The following is a 16,533-nucleotide window of genomic DNA, read 5'->3' as shown; positions in this document are numbered from 1 at the left end:
CAGGTCACGTGAGATATCCGAATTATAGATTTCCATTAGTCCTGGAGATATTCTCCCTGTCCTCACTGCTAAAGATGATTAGGAGTTTGCCACCGTCTCCCAAACAGAGATACAATATATCACAGAAATCTCAGCCAGGTAAGCAAATGACCATTCTCAAAGAACTAAAATCATTAGTACCTTTCTATTTACTAGAGCCATTTCAGTTATTTATTTATATATACTTTTAAAAAGAGGGAAAAATCAACATGCAATGGGCTAATGGAAGAAATGTACCTTTTTGCTATAATCTTTTATGTGTGCATTGTGTGTGTTTAATCAAATGACCATAGCGAACAAACTGTATTCTTTGTAATAATAATGGTGAAGACTTGTCAATACTGAGGTCTTGTGCTAAGGAGATGGTGATCTCCAGCACGGGCTCTTGGGGGAAGTGGGCAGGGGGAGGAAGACTATGAACAAACTAACTTCCTCTTAAACGTTCCTAGTTTTGAATGATAAGGCTTTAATTCCCCCAGAGTTCAGCTTGTGAGCTAAGAGATACCCATATGGCATCATGGAGGTTTATTTTGTGAGGTTTCAGATCAGAGTCAAATGCACATATAACTTCGCGTGGGCTTGCACGTGAGCATACCCAAATTTCAGGGGTGCAGCGGGAGGGAGGGGGCCAAGAGTTGGCTGTGTCCTCAGCCAACAAGAATGAAAGCACCTGTAGAGCACTAAGTTCCCCAAAGTGTTCCCGACCCTTTCTTTGATCACCCTATGCGTGATTTTTTAAAATGTGATTATCAGCTGGATTGGGGGAAAGGCTTATGGCACTTACTAGTACCCTGGCTTTCAGCAAATCACTTTCTCTCTCTCTCTCTTTTTAAAATTTCATCTGTAAAGTGTGGATAAAACATAACCTTGCCGCGTTATTGGAAAGAGTGAAGATAATAAACACAGTGGTCATATGGCCTTCTTTGCCCAGGGCAGTCCCGGTATAATTATTAACTTTCACTCTCAAAAGTGTCCCAGTTTGGACAAATAATGCAGTGGTTGCCCCACATATAAATTACCAAGCATAACATCTGACAGGGGGTGGGCCCTCGGTCAATGTGACGGTCATTGTTATTCTCAGACTGTTCGAGCATTTTAACAACAACAAAAACAACGCATAAAACAAACAAAACCCCTACTTGTTATTTATCTTCATCACAAACCCAAGAACAGGCTCTTTCTATTGAGAGCAGATGTTTATTTGGGGTTTCGTTTCTCATCAGGACAATAAACTACTTTCGCAGAAGTGACCCTCACCTGAGTGAGTGCACGCAGGGTCAGACATCTACTGAGTGACAGGAGCACTGGAGTGACTCCCTCCCAACTGCCTGGATGGGGCTGGGCACTCCCTACTCGTTCAAGAACACTGAGGTGCTCTGCACTTGAGCTTGTCTGCACTTGAGCGTGTCTGCACTTGAGCGTGTCTGCACTTGAGCGTGTCTGCACTTGAGCGTGTCTGCACTTGAGCGGTACTGCTCTGCTGGATTCAGGCAACTTGGTTCACGTCATTAGTTTTCTACCTCTTCAAACCAACTCCACCAAGAGGTTAAAACTAACCCCTTGAGGTTCTCTCAGGCCTTTCCCTGGGGTCTTTGAACTACACTGATGACAAAAACAGGACTCAGTAAGGACAGCTCTGCAGTCAGTCAGTGGTGTTTCCCATCCGCACATGCGTGGGATCTCTGTCTCCAGAGTTAACCTGGTACTAACCAGCATTTCTATGTTGGACAGAAATATCATCCTTATCACCACAACTTAATGCACTACAGTATATCTGAAAAATGCCACGTCCAATTTCACTGATGCAGATATTTCTACAGTGACATTAGACATTTCACAGCGCACACCAGCCCCTTCCAAAACAAGCAAAGGGCTTGCTCAGTGCCGCAGACCAGTTTATTTTGCCAGTGGAAGTCTCATTATCTGAAAGAGTTAACAAACTTTCAAAAGTTCCTCTCCGTGGGGTAGCAGGATTTGACAGATGTTGTAAGAAAGATGCCAACTGCCCTGGAAAGATCGAGATGTTGAATAGGTTCTGAATGTACCTTTGTTCATTGGGCCCTGTGTTCGTTTGGACGACACGGGGTAGATAGAGACACAAGGAATCCCGGTGAGGGGTTTCAGATGGGTGAGAGAGCCCACATGCCAGCTCTCTACATCAGTCTAAAGCCAGCCTTCCTTTCCTCTGAAATTGCTTGGAACTATCTGCTCTAAACTTTTTCCATAGCAAACCTGAAAGGCCAAAGGGACTTACTGCCGAGAGGAGGTTGCCAAACCATCTCCCGTGCTGCTGGGAGGTATTTACTTAGGGAATGTAGGAATATTCTACTAGAAGCTGAGATAGAAAAGGGGGGACTGTTAAAAAGTAAATCTAGAAAAAAATGGCTGAAGGCAAGCAACTATTTTTGGCACGGTCACACAATTCCCTTCTCTAGGGGTGTAGCAAGTGTTGACTACACATAGAATAATCCACAAATGGTGTCAATACTAGGGGGCAAAGGGATCTGAGTCTGATTTTAAGTGGGTTTAGAAGTGAGAGGAGCATTGGAATACATTAATATTATTTTAACATTGATTGTTTACAATGTGCTAGATCTTGTTCTAAGTGGTTTAATTCTTAAATACCTCTTTTACTTCTGTGAGGTATCCATTATTTCTGCTTCCGTTTTACAGATGGGAAAAATGAAGCAGAGAGGAGTTAACAAATTGTCCAAGGCCACGCAAGTGCAGGAGATAAGAGACCAGAACCAAGCCTATCTGGTCCTGCAACTTGTGTGTTCTAGGTGAGGGCATGCCAGATTAGGAGGCCAACGTGCGTACAGGCATGGAGTGGAGAGCAAGGTGGTAAAATGCAGACAAGGGTGAGCAGATTAAATCTGGCTGGGGAAGAAAAACCATCTGAAAGGATGGATGGGGAGCTCAAAGAGAGTCTTGAATGGCAGTTACATGCTCACGGGCAAGAGGGATCTGTGGCATGGTCTTTGAAATGCTGCCAGAAGCCTCCCCAGGCAGCTCTACGTCAGGGGGCCTGTTAGGAGACCACTAGAGCATTCCAGATGAAACTGAGAAAGGCCTGTGGAGGCTATGGCCATGAACACCAAGGAGAACAGTTGTGAGAATCACTGAATGGTTGGGGGAAAGTCTGAATATGACTGGGGAAGAAGCCGTAGGACTTCAGTGGCGGGCGGTGTCCAAGCAGCTAAGGAGAGCCTCATGGTGAGGTCTACAAAGGACATTTTCTTTCCAGACATCAAGGCCATTTTTAATTCCCAACTCCATTAAAATGAAAGGACAGCCTGACAGAGTGGGCATGCCAATGAAGAAGAGTGTCAAAATGAACAGTGAATAAAAAGCTAATACATCTCACCAGGCAATGACTGATTTAATTGACTTGTTAATTCTTCAGAGGAGACAGACATACACGAAATTACATTTCCCCCACAATGTGCCCTTAAAAAAAAAAAGAATGGCAATCTTAATGGGCATGCTCACAGAATCATCTTTCCTCTTACTACCTACCACCTTACAAAGCAGTCAGCCATAGTCACACAGTTTGTTTTATTGCTTTTTAATTGTTGTACTTTTATAAATAAGCACTGCTATATAATTAGGAGCCTGATTCTCCACTCAGGTATGTGGGCGGGCATCCTGGCCTCGAAAACCTATGATGCTGGCCGAGGAGTTGCTTGCTCTGTGATGCATCCTCTCAGCCAGGTTACACTGAGCAGGCCAAAACCCTAAGGCTACTTTTTCCTATGGACAGACAAACTCCCTTCTCTCTTTGCTACTGAAAATATGTAAAACTGAGAGCTAAGCTAGGTTAAAAGCAGGTTAGTGTTGCAACAAGCTCAAAGAAGACTAAGCATAAAGTGTATTTCCTCTTCCTCTTTCAAGAAAGGACTGAAAAGCATTCTGACTTCCAAAGAAACACAAGAGAATCACCAAGTTCACTCTTCTGTGATAAAGAAATTAGGACAGAGGGCAGGTAGGGTGTCTCATTCACCTTTGCAGCCCCATAGCCTGGCATAGTAGGTGTGGAATAAATATTTGCTGAATGAATTGAAAGAATTCAGAACTGTGTCCCAGATGCTCTCAAAGTAGACATGAACAGTCATTTTGAACCATTTCCTGATGTGAGGGAGTAGGTGTGTGTGTGTCTGGTGTGGGGTGGTGGTGGTGGGGGGGAGTTTAGGAAAGGTAGAGAGAATATACACTTTGTCTAGAGTCATTTGAAAATTGACAAGGGAGAAAGGTTTTCAAAGAAATCGCACTGGCCTCAGTATTGTCACAACATAATTTTCTACCTAATGAGACAATGACAAAAAATGATAGGAGAACATAATATGGCCTTGGTGTACTCAAAATGATGATTCAAAACCACATACCGAAGTCAAACTCACACTAAGTCTTTCCAGTTATTGGAAAACTGCTCCATCAAGAACCCTGTGTGTCAAACCCTTTTCATTAATCAAAGGGTGGATAGACAAAGGCAGATTCATCCTTGAGTGTGAAGTATTACACAAATAATGGACCCAAGACAAATGAATTATGACTCTAACAAATAAAGGAATGCTATTTGGGTGACAGCAAGGCTCCCAAATGGCTTCCCACTTGTAGAAAAACAGCTTTAGACGAGCCCCATAGTGTATACAGTGGTGCAAAATGACCTGGGGAAAAAATGGTTTCTATGGAGATCATTGAGAGATGCATATGCCTGAATACCTTAAGGCTGAAGGTACTTTGGCTCTTTCCTTAGAGCAATTATGGCAGAGGTTCCTCTGCCCAGGTTTTGTTTACATAAGAACAATCTTGGCCACAGGTCGTCTGTGTAGGAGATAATTAATCACCAGCTCTTTGAGCACAGGTAGGCTAATTAGTATGCACGTAATACAGCATCAAAATTTTTCCTGGAACATTTTTTTAAAATTTCAAACAATTAAGGATCTGTAATACCTGCCGGCCTTTTATCCAAAGCAAGCACAAAGGCTGTTGGTGAAATAGAGAAGACTTTGTTTTTCAACTATTCAAAAAACACAAGGCATCACTGATCACCTGAAGGCCTCATTTTAATTCTGATTTCAGACCCATGATGCCTTAGAGGTTGTCTTTTTGAAATGTGTTATTGCTAAAATTATTAAGTAGGTCAGTAATGGAACTTCAGAAGCCATAACATTCTGATATCCTAATAAATGATCAGGGTCAGAACCTCACTTGTTTATATTTCAGGAAAGCATGTTATGAGTTTGGACTGTAACACAACAGGATTTTATAAATCCAAACATTAGATAGCATTCTGAACATCATCCACACAGACAAGGGAGAGATACATAAACCTGCAAATGCCTCTAGTGCAAAAGAGATGAGACTTAGGTTTTAGGCTGTTAAATACTTTTTTTCTTTAGACAATACCCTAATAAAACAATTATGAAGTACTCTGAAACCCTGCCACACCCCTTTGATTAAACCACACTTCACAAAATACTTAGATAAAGCCTGATCAAATAAACATGAAGGCAGAAAATGCATCCTGTGCTCTGACAGTCTGAAGGGCCATCTCACTTGAAAATTTAATCAAACAAAATCTACTGTGATTCCACTGCAGCCTTTGCACTTAAGGAAAGCTAGTTCAGTCTCTGACATTTTGATTTTCATAGCAGATGGAACCAAAAAAACTTCCTTGGCACCCAAGCATATGCCTCCGGTTGAGATTTTATTTCTCGAACCTTATGCAACATCCAGCAAACAAACAAACAAACAAAGGTTATTTTCTAATTACTCACTATTACTCCAGGATTTCAGTAAATATTTGATACTGATCTCAAAGAAGCCGGAATCCTGCTGGCTGGCCATGTCGGCGGTATACAAAGAGGCTCCTGGGACTGGACTGGGAGCCGCTGGAGGAGCAGGTACCAGGCGTGGAGATGTGCCTGTCACAGGTTAGTGATGTAAGCGGGGGTCAGCGGCGGAGAGGAAGCCTCTGCAGATCTACCTCCGGCACTGGCAGGGAGTCCTCATTTAAAGGACACCGAGGAGCGGGAGAGAGATGCTCGGCGGCCGCTCCTCCTCCTCCTCGGGGTCTAGGACTTGCTTCTTATTTGCTGGGTGCTGATCTGTCTGCAGCTCTCAGAGGTGGCGGCAGCCGCTGCTTTCATTTCGGGGCTGCCATAACCAGAGCCGCCTGCCGCCGGCCGCCCACATGCTCTGCTCCAGCCAGGTACGCTACCGAGGAAGTCCCCACCTGAACTGCGATCCGTTTTCCCCTGGGAGGGAGGGTTTCTTGGCTGGCCTCCCTGACACTGTGCAGGCAGCCACGGCCCACACAGCTCTCGGCAGGGCTGAGGGATGGGCTGGGAGCGCCGCCCCCTGCCCCTGCCCACGGTCTCAACCTGAGCCACCACTCAGCCCCAGACTCAGCGGGAGGAGGAATTTCCCAGCTTCTGTGGCTCCTCTCTCTTCAGAAATGCTTCCAGGGAGCAGCCCGCATGAGCACTGGCTGCTACTTCCCCTTGTGTCTGTCCCTGAAATATACACAACTGCATCGCGCTGCAGCAAGAAGAGCTGCACCCCTGGATCTGGTTGCAGTGACGTTTTTTTTTTAAGAGCCCCATCTGTCAGCCTCATTGCAGTAGGAAAGCTGGGTAACAACAGGACATTTGCCTGGGCTTTCTCTTCCCCTTCTTTCGTGGGCACAGTGGAAGCTGCACTTTGCGTTTCCCCCTCCCAGAAAAGCTTGTCCCTTCGAGAGGCACTCCACCCCTAACGTGTGCATCTGAAGGGGATGCTTAGTGGGCTTGTTTACGGAACGTCAGGCTCCAGCACGGATCCGTTTCTCAAACCTATCATTTCTAAGAATCACCAAGCCCAATAAAGCTTATTTATTTGTATTAAAAGGATAAGAAGCAAAAGCATTAAGATTCCTTGCTGTACAATGGCTTTTTAGTTCATGAAGTCTTGATATCAGGTGTCCTGATTTCGGTTAGCTTTATTTCATGTTACCATTTGGCTTGACTAGGGGATTAAGTAAGAGTATTATAATTTTGACAGGCTGCATTTCGGTAGGTGGGATTTGGCCAACAGTCTCACAAACCATGGACTACTTCTTTTTTCCGGTACATTTCATATTAATATTTTCCAAAGGAATTAATAGGCCATATTAATAATCATTGAATATAAAAATGTTGGGCAACTCCCCTCAAGTCAACACACAAATAGGACTTTTTAGACTAACAGTTCTTTTGAGAAATGGAAAGGAAAGAGCACAAAATACTTTTAAGGCTAAGAATTACTATGTCCTGAAATGCCCCAAGACACCATCAATATAAGCTTTTCAAACTCCTTACACTTACACAAAAGGCTAGCCCTCAGCCACCAAGATCTCCAGCTCCAATCAGTGTTTTATTCTTGTGAAATTTCTTATCAGATGGACTTATTTTTCATTTAGAAGCATACTAGAGTTGATAAGCTAATTTTATCACCTATACTTTGTATGGATTCCAGGTGAAACAGGACCTAAAGATTTTTACCTCAAAACAGCTCTCATATTCAAAAACAAAAATTAATATCCATACCCACTTTTCTGAGGCCTCCCCATGGCAACGAATGAACAGGGAGACTGCATGGTGCCTTGGAGTTCATGAACACAAAGTCTCTCAAGACAGGCCCCAGATTCCCACCTGGCCCCAGACTGTACTAGCTATGAGACCTAAGACAAGTTATTAACCTCACTAAGACTTAGTTTCCTCACCTGGAAAATGGGAATAATAGTGGTACCTACCTCATCCAATTGTTGGAAAGATTAAATGACATTATGAATAAAGTGCTCAGCATAACATCTAGCGTATAGTAAACAATTAAGCTCTAGCTATACTGATATTTATTAGGGACACTTAGGGACGCCAGCATAGAACTTTTTTAAGTTAAGCACATGTTTGTACCACTGCTGGGACTTAGAAGGTATATTGCTTTTGAACACCAATGGTAACAATTTGGGGCTAGCAAGTTGGAGACACTTCAAATAGCTGAAGTAAGCAGGCTATTAAATATTGTTACTCAAGCCTACACAGATTCTCTTGGTTGACTTTATCAAATAGACCTTACCTGGCTTTTCAAAGATTTCAGTCCTACTCTAAACACACTAATTTGCTGAGAATGCCACTCATATATATTTTGAGAGGAAACTATCCTACATTTCTAGGTGGTATTAAGAAAAGAATGTTTTTAATGGCATCTCGTTTTCCCTGTGAAGAGCGAACCAGTAACTAAGAGCTCACTTTCTGTCCGTTAGAACCTGAAATCTTGCTCATGCGTGTTTTTCCTCATTTGAGTACCTTTAAAGAGAGCATATATTGTAAAAGAACAGAAAAGGCCTTTTGTGTTGTTGAAAGGCCTACAAATCAAATAGAATGACACCTGCTGCAAGCTGGGATAAAACATTTATCCTTTTGTCTCCTCTCTGGCGGGGGTGGGGATGCTTATAAAAAAAAATGTAGTCAGAACAGGCACCTGGACAGAGGGACCTAAAATACAAAATAAAATCTGAATTTGTCCCTGGCTTGTTATGAGATTTCAGACGTCATTTAAGAGGAACAAGGGATCTTTCCTTAATAACATTAGGAGAACATGTAATGAATCTTAAAGCAAGGAATTAGGCACAGGTGTTGGAGGCTCAGAGAAAAGTAACAGTAATACAGGAAAGCTGAAAGGCCTCACGAAGTAGGTCCAAGAGCGGGGGAAAAAAGAGTCAGAAAGTGACCGGAGACATGATCATAACACCACCTACATTTATTCAGCATTACTATTGTGTTTCAAAATACATACTTTATCATATCTAATCGTCACCCTCAACCTATGAAGAACTATTAATAGCCCCATTTCATAGATGAGAAAAATGGAGGCAAAAAGAGATAGAGAATAAGGTCAAGGTCATAAAGCTGGCAAAATTTAGGTCTAACAAATTTTAGAACCAGAGTCACTTTTTTTTTTTTTAATTTATTTTATCATAAGCAAGCCAAGAATCATGGTTACCTACTCCTTTTCCAAACTTCAGGAAGATATGCTAAGACCCTCGTTAACACCACATAATAGGAATGCTTTAGGTCCAGGCCCCATTGGCTCTCCAAGACTGCTTTACTGCCTTGCTGTCAGGCTCTAGCCTGGGGAACGAATTATTCCCTGGGGCTTTGCCCCGTCCCAAAGAAACCTAGAGAAGAAAGCTATTATCTTTCGCATTAATTTGACTCCTGGTCTGTATCAGGATGCCTGACCCGGGGTGCGGCTGGGGCCACTGAGGGTGGCAATCTAGTCTGAAATCCACTGTCCAAGCTGTAAAGAGGTAGAAATGGGCTGTGTCCCCCCTGATGTGTGCCACACATCTGCCCAATACTCCATGCACAGGAAGGGGGGCTTAATTGTGATCAGTATAAACTAACGGACTCGTGGTGGTCTGGGGTGGCGCTGTAGGGACTAAGAGCATTTCAAGAAGGCAGAGGCCAGTTGGTCACCTGTGTCCTAGGTTGCTGAGCGGCAGGGTGGGGACAAAGGCAGGCGGTAAAGGGTGTGTGGATTGCAAAGTACAGTCTGTGGCATTCCCTACTCTCTCTTCCCTCCCTCCAGAAGAGCCATGTGTCTCTCATTTGTGTATCTGTCACAGCCCAGCACACGCTAAGCTCTCATGCGAAGAACACATAGAGTGAGTCACTGAATGAACAGACGTGACATGCATGCCTAGTGCTAGCTGTTGACTGTGGGGAAAAAATGTGCAACAAAGTGCAATCGGTTTGTGTTTTGATTCGTATTTAATTTTCTCTTTCCTGGCATTTTCGACAATTTTTTTTTTGAGATGAAAATGTGTGGTGTTCAAAAAAATGTGACAACAGAGCTAGGCAAACAATCTGGATGCTTGCCAACATCAAGAGCCATCTCGGAATGGTCTTAAAAAGTCTGACTGAGTTGATTGGGTGAGGGCTGGGATCCGCCCCCTTTCCCTGTGGCTGGCTGCACGTGGGCACACATGTGTAATTATTGTCAGAGTGACAGGTACATTCATGCATGGAATGTATTAGGCAGAAGAGAAATGTTCTCCTCGCATCCTGAGGAAACAAAGGAAAAAATCACTGGATGTAAGGAAAATTGCTTTATCAATTACTTAATACTATTAAGTATTGTTTCTTAATAAGAACGGTTCCAAATCAAATTAAGCATCACTTGAGATCAATGGTGACAATTATGGAGAAAGGCCTTTTGTTTCTCTTTAAGCAGGATGAGGCCTTTTAGAGGCGAAGAAAGCACCAAGGGAAATCAGAAACTTTTTCGATATATTTTACATGCATAATTTGTGCCCATCTAGCTCGTGCTAAAACATAGCAGAGAAAAAAACCATGAAGTGATGCCACACAATGTTCATTCTGTAAACAGAAAACTCAAGAAGCATTCCCTTAAAAAATCCAACCCGCATACACAAGTCTTCACAAAAATAGATTCTGCAGATTTTGAAGATGCTTACTCCATTACTAGTCAGTACAAATAATTTTTTCCAAATGAATTGAAATACATTTAAATGTTCTGAATGTACCAGAACTTCATTAGAGCACAGCTTCTTGTTGCACACACGTAAACAAGGAAAATCGTATCTCCTAAAATTGTCTCCACTAAAAATTAGCAGCAGAACCCATTTTTCTTCCCTACTTACCTCCTCTGCAAAGGAGTGTTATAAGGAACTGTGGGCCATGACGAAGGAATTGAAAGTCAGTCTAGCTAATGGGAAGCCCTTGAAGGACTGAAGCAGTAAAAGGCATCAGGTGGCATGGAGAAATGGCAGCAGAGAGCAGGGTCAAGCCTGAAGTCCATTCCCTTGCTGCTCTGTGCAGGGAAGTCCCTCTCCATAAGCCCGTTGTCTGTCACCCAGGGTGTGTAACAAGTCTAGAATAGGGTAGGGGGATTCACATTAATTGAGCTCAACTTGACGTTGAGACACCGCTAGGCTGTATGTCAAAGGACCTGTATGGACAAACCCAAGCCAAGGGCCACAGCTGCTAAGCACCTGCAAGTCACCTCTCTAAAAGTGGTGCTGAGACATCATTAGAATGACTTGGTACTAGGGTGTCAGTTAACTCAGGTCTCTACCCCCCAGCATCTTCGTAACTGGCGAGATAAAGCTCAGTCCTCTCTCTCAACACTGCTGCAGACAAGTGAATGGTGACTTCAAGAGGAAATATCCCAAGGATATTAATTAGATATTAATACACAGCATAGTATGCCAGAGCCAAGGCCCTACTCCCCCGTGCAGGTAGAGTTGCTTGCAAAGCTGCTGAACATCTCCCAGTCTCAGTTTCTTCGTCTCCAAAATAGGGTTTTATCTCATGCGTCTGTTGTGAGAATTAAATGAGCACAGAGCCAGAGGACAACTGGTAAATAGCAGGTCTATAGCCAGCAATGAACCCAGAATACCCAGCACAAGATGTCCCTCTAGCTCCACAGTCAGGTTAGGGAAAGGGGGAGAGAGAGACCCTGTTCATGGCGGAGGGCTCCCGTCTCCAGCACCCCTGCTGCCTACCAGGGTAAGGCCGAAGTTCTGCCGAAGTGAAGGAAGCCTAAACTTGTACACATACAGAGAAAGCTTTATTTAATATTTTAGTGCTTCTAACTTTCGGTGGCCAGGGTAAAGCTGGGTAGGGGTTCTGGTTACCTTAGTAGAGGCTCAAAAATTACCTAATTTACTCTTCTGGTTAACCTCTCAAGGTAGGGTCTATTTGGATAGTTTTAACCTAGAGCCAGACCAGGAGATGTGGTTCATACGTATTTTGTACATATCAAGATTTGACCTCAATTTCTGCAAGGCACAAGTAGTATTTAATACTGTATTTACAGATAATATTTTACGGCAAGAGAAAATATGGGTTATTTCTACTGGTTTTATCGTCAAAGCACCCAACAGTACCGATAACCTTCCTACCCTATTTTTGAATACCACCAGCAACCAGAGAACTTTTTTATACAGAGATACAAACAGATGCAATATCACCAGCTACAACAGGAGCCAACAATATACGATTTTAAATTATGTCCTTTCTGAAGAAGCAAATACATGGCATTTGCTTTGCATATCATTATTTACCAAAAATGCACGGATTTATAATGCTCAGAATAAAAAACAGGGGCGCCTGGGTGGCTCAGTCGGTTAAGCGTCCAACTTTGGCTCAGGTCATGATCTCGCAGCTTGTGTGTTCGAGCCCCGTGTCTGGCTCTGGGCTGGCAGCTCAGAGCCTGGAGCCTGCTTTGGATTCTATGTTTCTCTCTCTCTCTGCCCCTCCCCTTCTCACACTCTGTCTCTCTCTCTCTCTCTCTCTCTCTCAAAAATAAACATTAAAAAAAAATACTTAGAATAAAAAACAATCACCACACTTCCCAAACACTGGTTACCACTTAAAGAACGAAGAAAATAGTTTTTTTCTCTATAAAAATGACAAATTAACAAACAAAAGAGGTGCATTCTTATGGCTGCATTTAAACATTTTGCCTATGGTAAGCCATTTTCATTTATTAAGTGATTAAAAATGAAGTACCTTTTAGGGTAAGAACTAATATTCCCACTAATGTTCCCAATTTCACACATAAAAATAAACACTAGATTTTAAGTCCTAAGGGGCAGATCAACTTTCCCTCAGAGGTACCATTTAATATATAGTTATTGAAATCTAGAATTTTAAAGTCAAGGGAATCGGGAAAAATTGGAAATTTTGATTAGTTTTTTATACACTTGCTACTTGAACTTTACACATACTGAACATTTTTTTTCTTTCCTTTAGGTATGATCACGTGTTTGCAGTTACCTACTGACAAACTTTGATGGAATGAGAGTCAGGAAACTATTTTCCTCCTTGTTCGGACCCTGCTACCATGACCTTGGACAAGTTACTTTCTACTACATGAGGAAAGCTGCTTCTTGTCACCAGACTGTCTCATCTCCCAGGGCAGGCCAGCCTTTGATTTTCCATATTATTGGGAGAGACCCTGGCTCAGAGAAAGAACACTGCATAATAAATTATGGGATGTCAGTCTTTGGCATACGTTATTTGAACTTTTGGGCAACAGATTCACCTTATCAATTCTGTTTTGATAAAGCTAGTACCAAAAGTATCCCATACAGAGCACATCCTGGCTGACTAGGAGGAGAAGCTGACTGAGAACCAAAACAAACAAACAAAAAATTGGCAATCAGAAAGAGATAAACCGGTGTGAAAATGATCGAGGGGTCCTGTGAAGTTAATAAGGCAGTATCAGAGTACTTTGTTCCGCTTAGAGGAAAACGGATGCACGCTCTACAACTGTCCAAGTCCTGGAAACCAGGGATAATCCGTAGCTGAAAACCAGGTCACTGTCACGGAGATGAAGCGTTCAGCTAAGGAATTAAAGATACGTAGAACAGCCCTTCCTCTGAAACAAAAGCTTTAAAAAGAAGGATCTACCTCATGGAGCATCGCTGATTAAACCCTCAAAATGACCATCTGTTCCTGGTGCTACGTGGTTCAGACCCCCTGATCCGGCATTTCGAGGAGTGTGGTCTGAGCTCAGCAACGCTGAAGTGGAGAAACACATACATTACCTTCTCCACCCATAAGCACAGTTCGAACGTGGTAGAAAATGTAACTGACGGCACAAGTAAATTTTGAAGGATAGAGAAAGTCTTGCAAGGCATGTTTTCAGAAAGGGTGGGGAAATCACCACCCTATTTTGACCAGACAGGCAGAGCTTTGTGTGGGAGGGTGGGGCTACGAGAAACTGTCTGAATGATGGGAGGGGACAGTTTAACAAGCTGGTGGTGAGAGCAGTTCCAAATGCACGGCTCAGCTAAGAAGCCAGAGAAAGAATAATGATCTTTGCAGATGGTCATGGTGGGTGAGGTCACTCTGAGAAGCCCAGGGAAATAGAGGTGGAGGGTCAGGATTCTGATCCTCACAGTGTTAGTTACAGAGAAACCCAAGCTCCTGTCAGCCCTCGCTCCACCAAGTACTGGCCACAGCGATCCGCTCTGGTGTCTGAGCTATTCCCTTCTCATTTACAAGGGTACAGGTGACACTGTATGATCTGCTATCTACAGAAGGAAGGTTGTTTCATGACCTCAAAGGAGATTCTGTAGATGAAAGGGTTCTTTATTCCCAGGGTGCCCATTTTATGATGCTCAGGGTTCCGGAAGTGTAAGGATCACACAAAGGGGCAGGAGGTCTCCTCTCAGCTCTTCCCTCTTAAAGAAACACACAAGCCACCTTCTAGCTACTGTGGAAGCAGGCTAGACTTTAGCTTTGGGTTAAGGACATACCAGCGTTGTCCTGCTCTTTAAGTGGCCATTTGCAAACTCCAGGAATGTGCCGGTGGTTTTCTTGTGCCTTATCCAAATGCCACTTAGGTCCTTCTGGATAAATACAGGATGGGTGGCAACGGTAGTCTGCCTACTACTCCACCCTACCTCAAATTTTATTTTCCAGCTTCTTTGCTCTTCAAAAGAACTTTTTCTTATATCCTTTATAACTTTTTTTTTAAATTCACTTGGTCTATAAATTGTTATACCCTCATCTTTATATATCACTTTCATGTATATAATTTAAATTTTGTGTTCATTACAGCAACGCGCAGCAGAAGAGTAAGGGAAGAAGACGCGGACATGGGCCTTCTTTTAGACTTTTGGATACGATTTCGGGATATTTCTGATAGTAAGAAACGGATTAGCAAGAAGGCTAAATCTGGAATGAACGTAGTAATACTCTCTCCTTTGGCTTTATACCTACACATACAGATGAGGACACTGAAATTTATGGGGATCCAATAGCTAGGACACGGCAGAGTGATGACAACAATAATGAAGATAATTGCGGGTTATGTGATAGAGCCAAGATTGGAACTCAGATCTGATGCTAGTCATGTCCAACAGAAGTATAACACAAGCCACATATGCAATTTAAACTTTTCTAGTATGTACATTTGCAATAACAAAACAGATGAGATTAAATTTAATATATTCTATTTAGCCTAATATACCCCAAATATGATCATTTTAGTATGTAATATATGTATGTGTGTATATATAATTATTAGTGGGACACTTAATTTTTTTTTCATTAAATATTTGAAATCTGGTGTATATTTTACAGCATATTTCAATTTGGACAACCACATTCCATGGGCTCAATAGCTACTCATGGCTAGTGGGTCCTTTAGCAGACAGTGCCACTCTAGGGGGTTCTCAACTATTTTGGGGCCCTTTTGGTCATCCAGCAGAGCCAATGGGTTCCTTCTCAGAATGTAAATGAGAGAAAATCCATGAGATTACAATGGAAACCAGTTATTTTGAAATACAGTTACCAAATTACCTTAAAAACCACAAAACTGTGGTATTGTAGATAATGCATTTCATAGACAGATACCATATGTTTTCACTCTTATGTGGATCCTGAGAAACTTAACAGAAGTCCATGGGGGAGGGGAAGAAAAGGAAAAAAAAAAAAAAGGTTAGAGAGGGAGAGAGCCAAAGCATAAGAGATTCTTAAAAAACTGAGAACAAACTGAGGGTTGATGGGGGGTGGGAGGGAGGGGAGGGTGGGTGATGGGTATTGAGGAGGGCACCTTTCGGGATGAGCACTGGGTGTTGTATGGAAACCAATTTGACAATAAATTTCATATTTAAAAAAATAAAAAATAAAACAAGAAGAAATAAAAAAATAAAAAAATAAAAAATTACAAAAAGCAAAAAAAAGATAATGCATTTCTTTAATAACACCTAACATAACCTAGAGATAAGCCTAATAATTATAATAATCTTTAAATAAAATAAAAACATAACCAATATTGAAATCTGACTAAAGCAACTGTAGCGTAACAGAACAAATCTGTGAGTTCAATTGGTAGTGAAGTCAAAGGTACCACTAATACTATTTTTGTTGCCTATATTTGTACTTGAAGAAGATAGTAAATTTCAGGTCGAGGTTAATGAGAAGCAAAATGTACTTTTTTTGCCCTCTTAGCCCTTGGATCCCCACAATCCTACCTGTGGATCTGCTCGAAAGCATGCCCTCTAACCACTCCTCTCTATTCTTCCCATGCACCACTCCTTCCAGGAGAGCTCAGTTTCAGGTGATTCTTGAAGATGGTCATAAATAATTGCTGCAAATTTGAGAAGCTTCTCATGCTTTTTCTCCCCATTTTCTTGATTCTACTTCTTTCCTTTCTCTTACTCTTTCTGCCGTCCCCACCATGCTCTTCAGTCTCTTATCTTACTCGATTGGGCATTCAATAAATGGTAACATATATCACAAAGATTTTCCCAGAAGCTACAGGTGCAATAGTCACCAAATAATTTGTTGCTGGGCTCTAGAACACCAGCTAATTACATGGGGCAGCTGGCTGGCTTAGTCAGTAAAGTGTCTGACTCTTAATATCTGCTCAGTTCATGATCTCATGGTCGTGAGATCGCACCGGGCTCTGCATTGAGCATGGAGCCTGCTT

At 42.4% G+C, this 16,533-nt stretch overlaps 1 protein-coding gene across 8 annotated transcripts in view; it reads right to left on the bottom strand.

The window, feature by feature from the left end:
- Positions 1-16,533, bottom strand: part of FRY (FRY microtubule binding protein) — a 339,974-nt gene that overhangs the window by 252,579 nt on the left and 70,862 nt on the right. For 2 of the 8 annotated variants that reach the window (XM_049646770.1, XM_049646772.1), the window contains exon 1: positions 5,820-6,119. The exons of the other annotated variants lie outside the window; for them this stretch is intronic. In XM_049646770.1, the coding sequence (XP_049502727.1) occupies positions 5,820-5,889 (70 nt within the window). In that variant the 5' untranslated portion in view covers positions 5,890-6,119. Of the gene's footprint in view, positions 1-5,819; positions 6,120-16,533 lie in introns of those variants that run through there. 8 annotated transcript variants of the gene reach the window in all.

Source organism: Panthera uncia, assembly GCF_023721935.1.
Source record: "Panthera uncia isolate 11264 chromosome A1 unlocalized genomic scaffold, Puncia_PCG_1.0 HiC_scaffold_16, whole genome shotgun sequence".
NCBI lineage: Eukaryota > Metazoa > Chordata > Mammalia > Carnivora > Felidae > Panthera > Panthera uncia.
The sequence above is the reverse complement of the archived record's forward strand: the minus strand, read 5'-3'. Positions and strand labels throughout refer to the sequence as shown.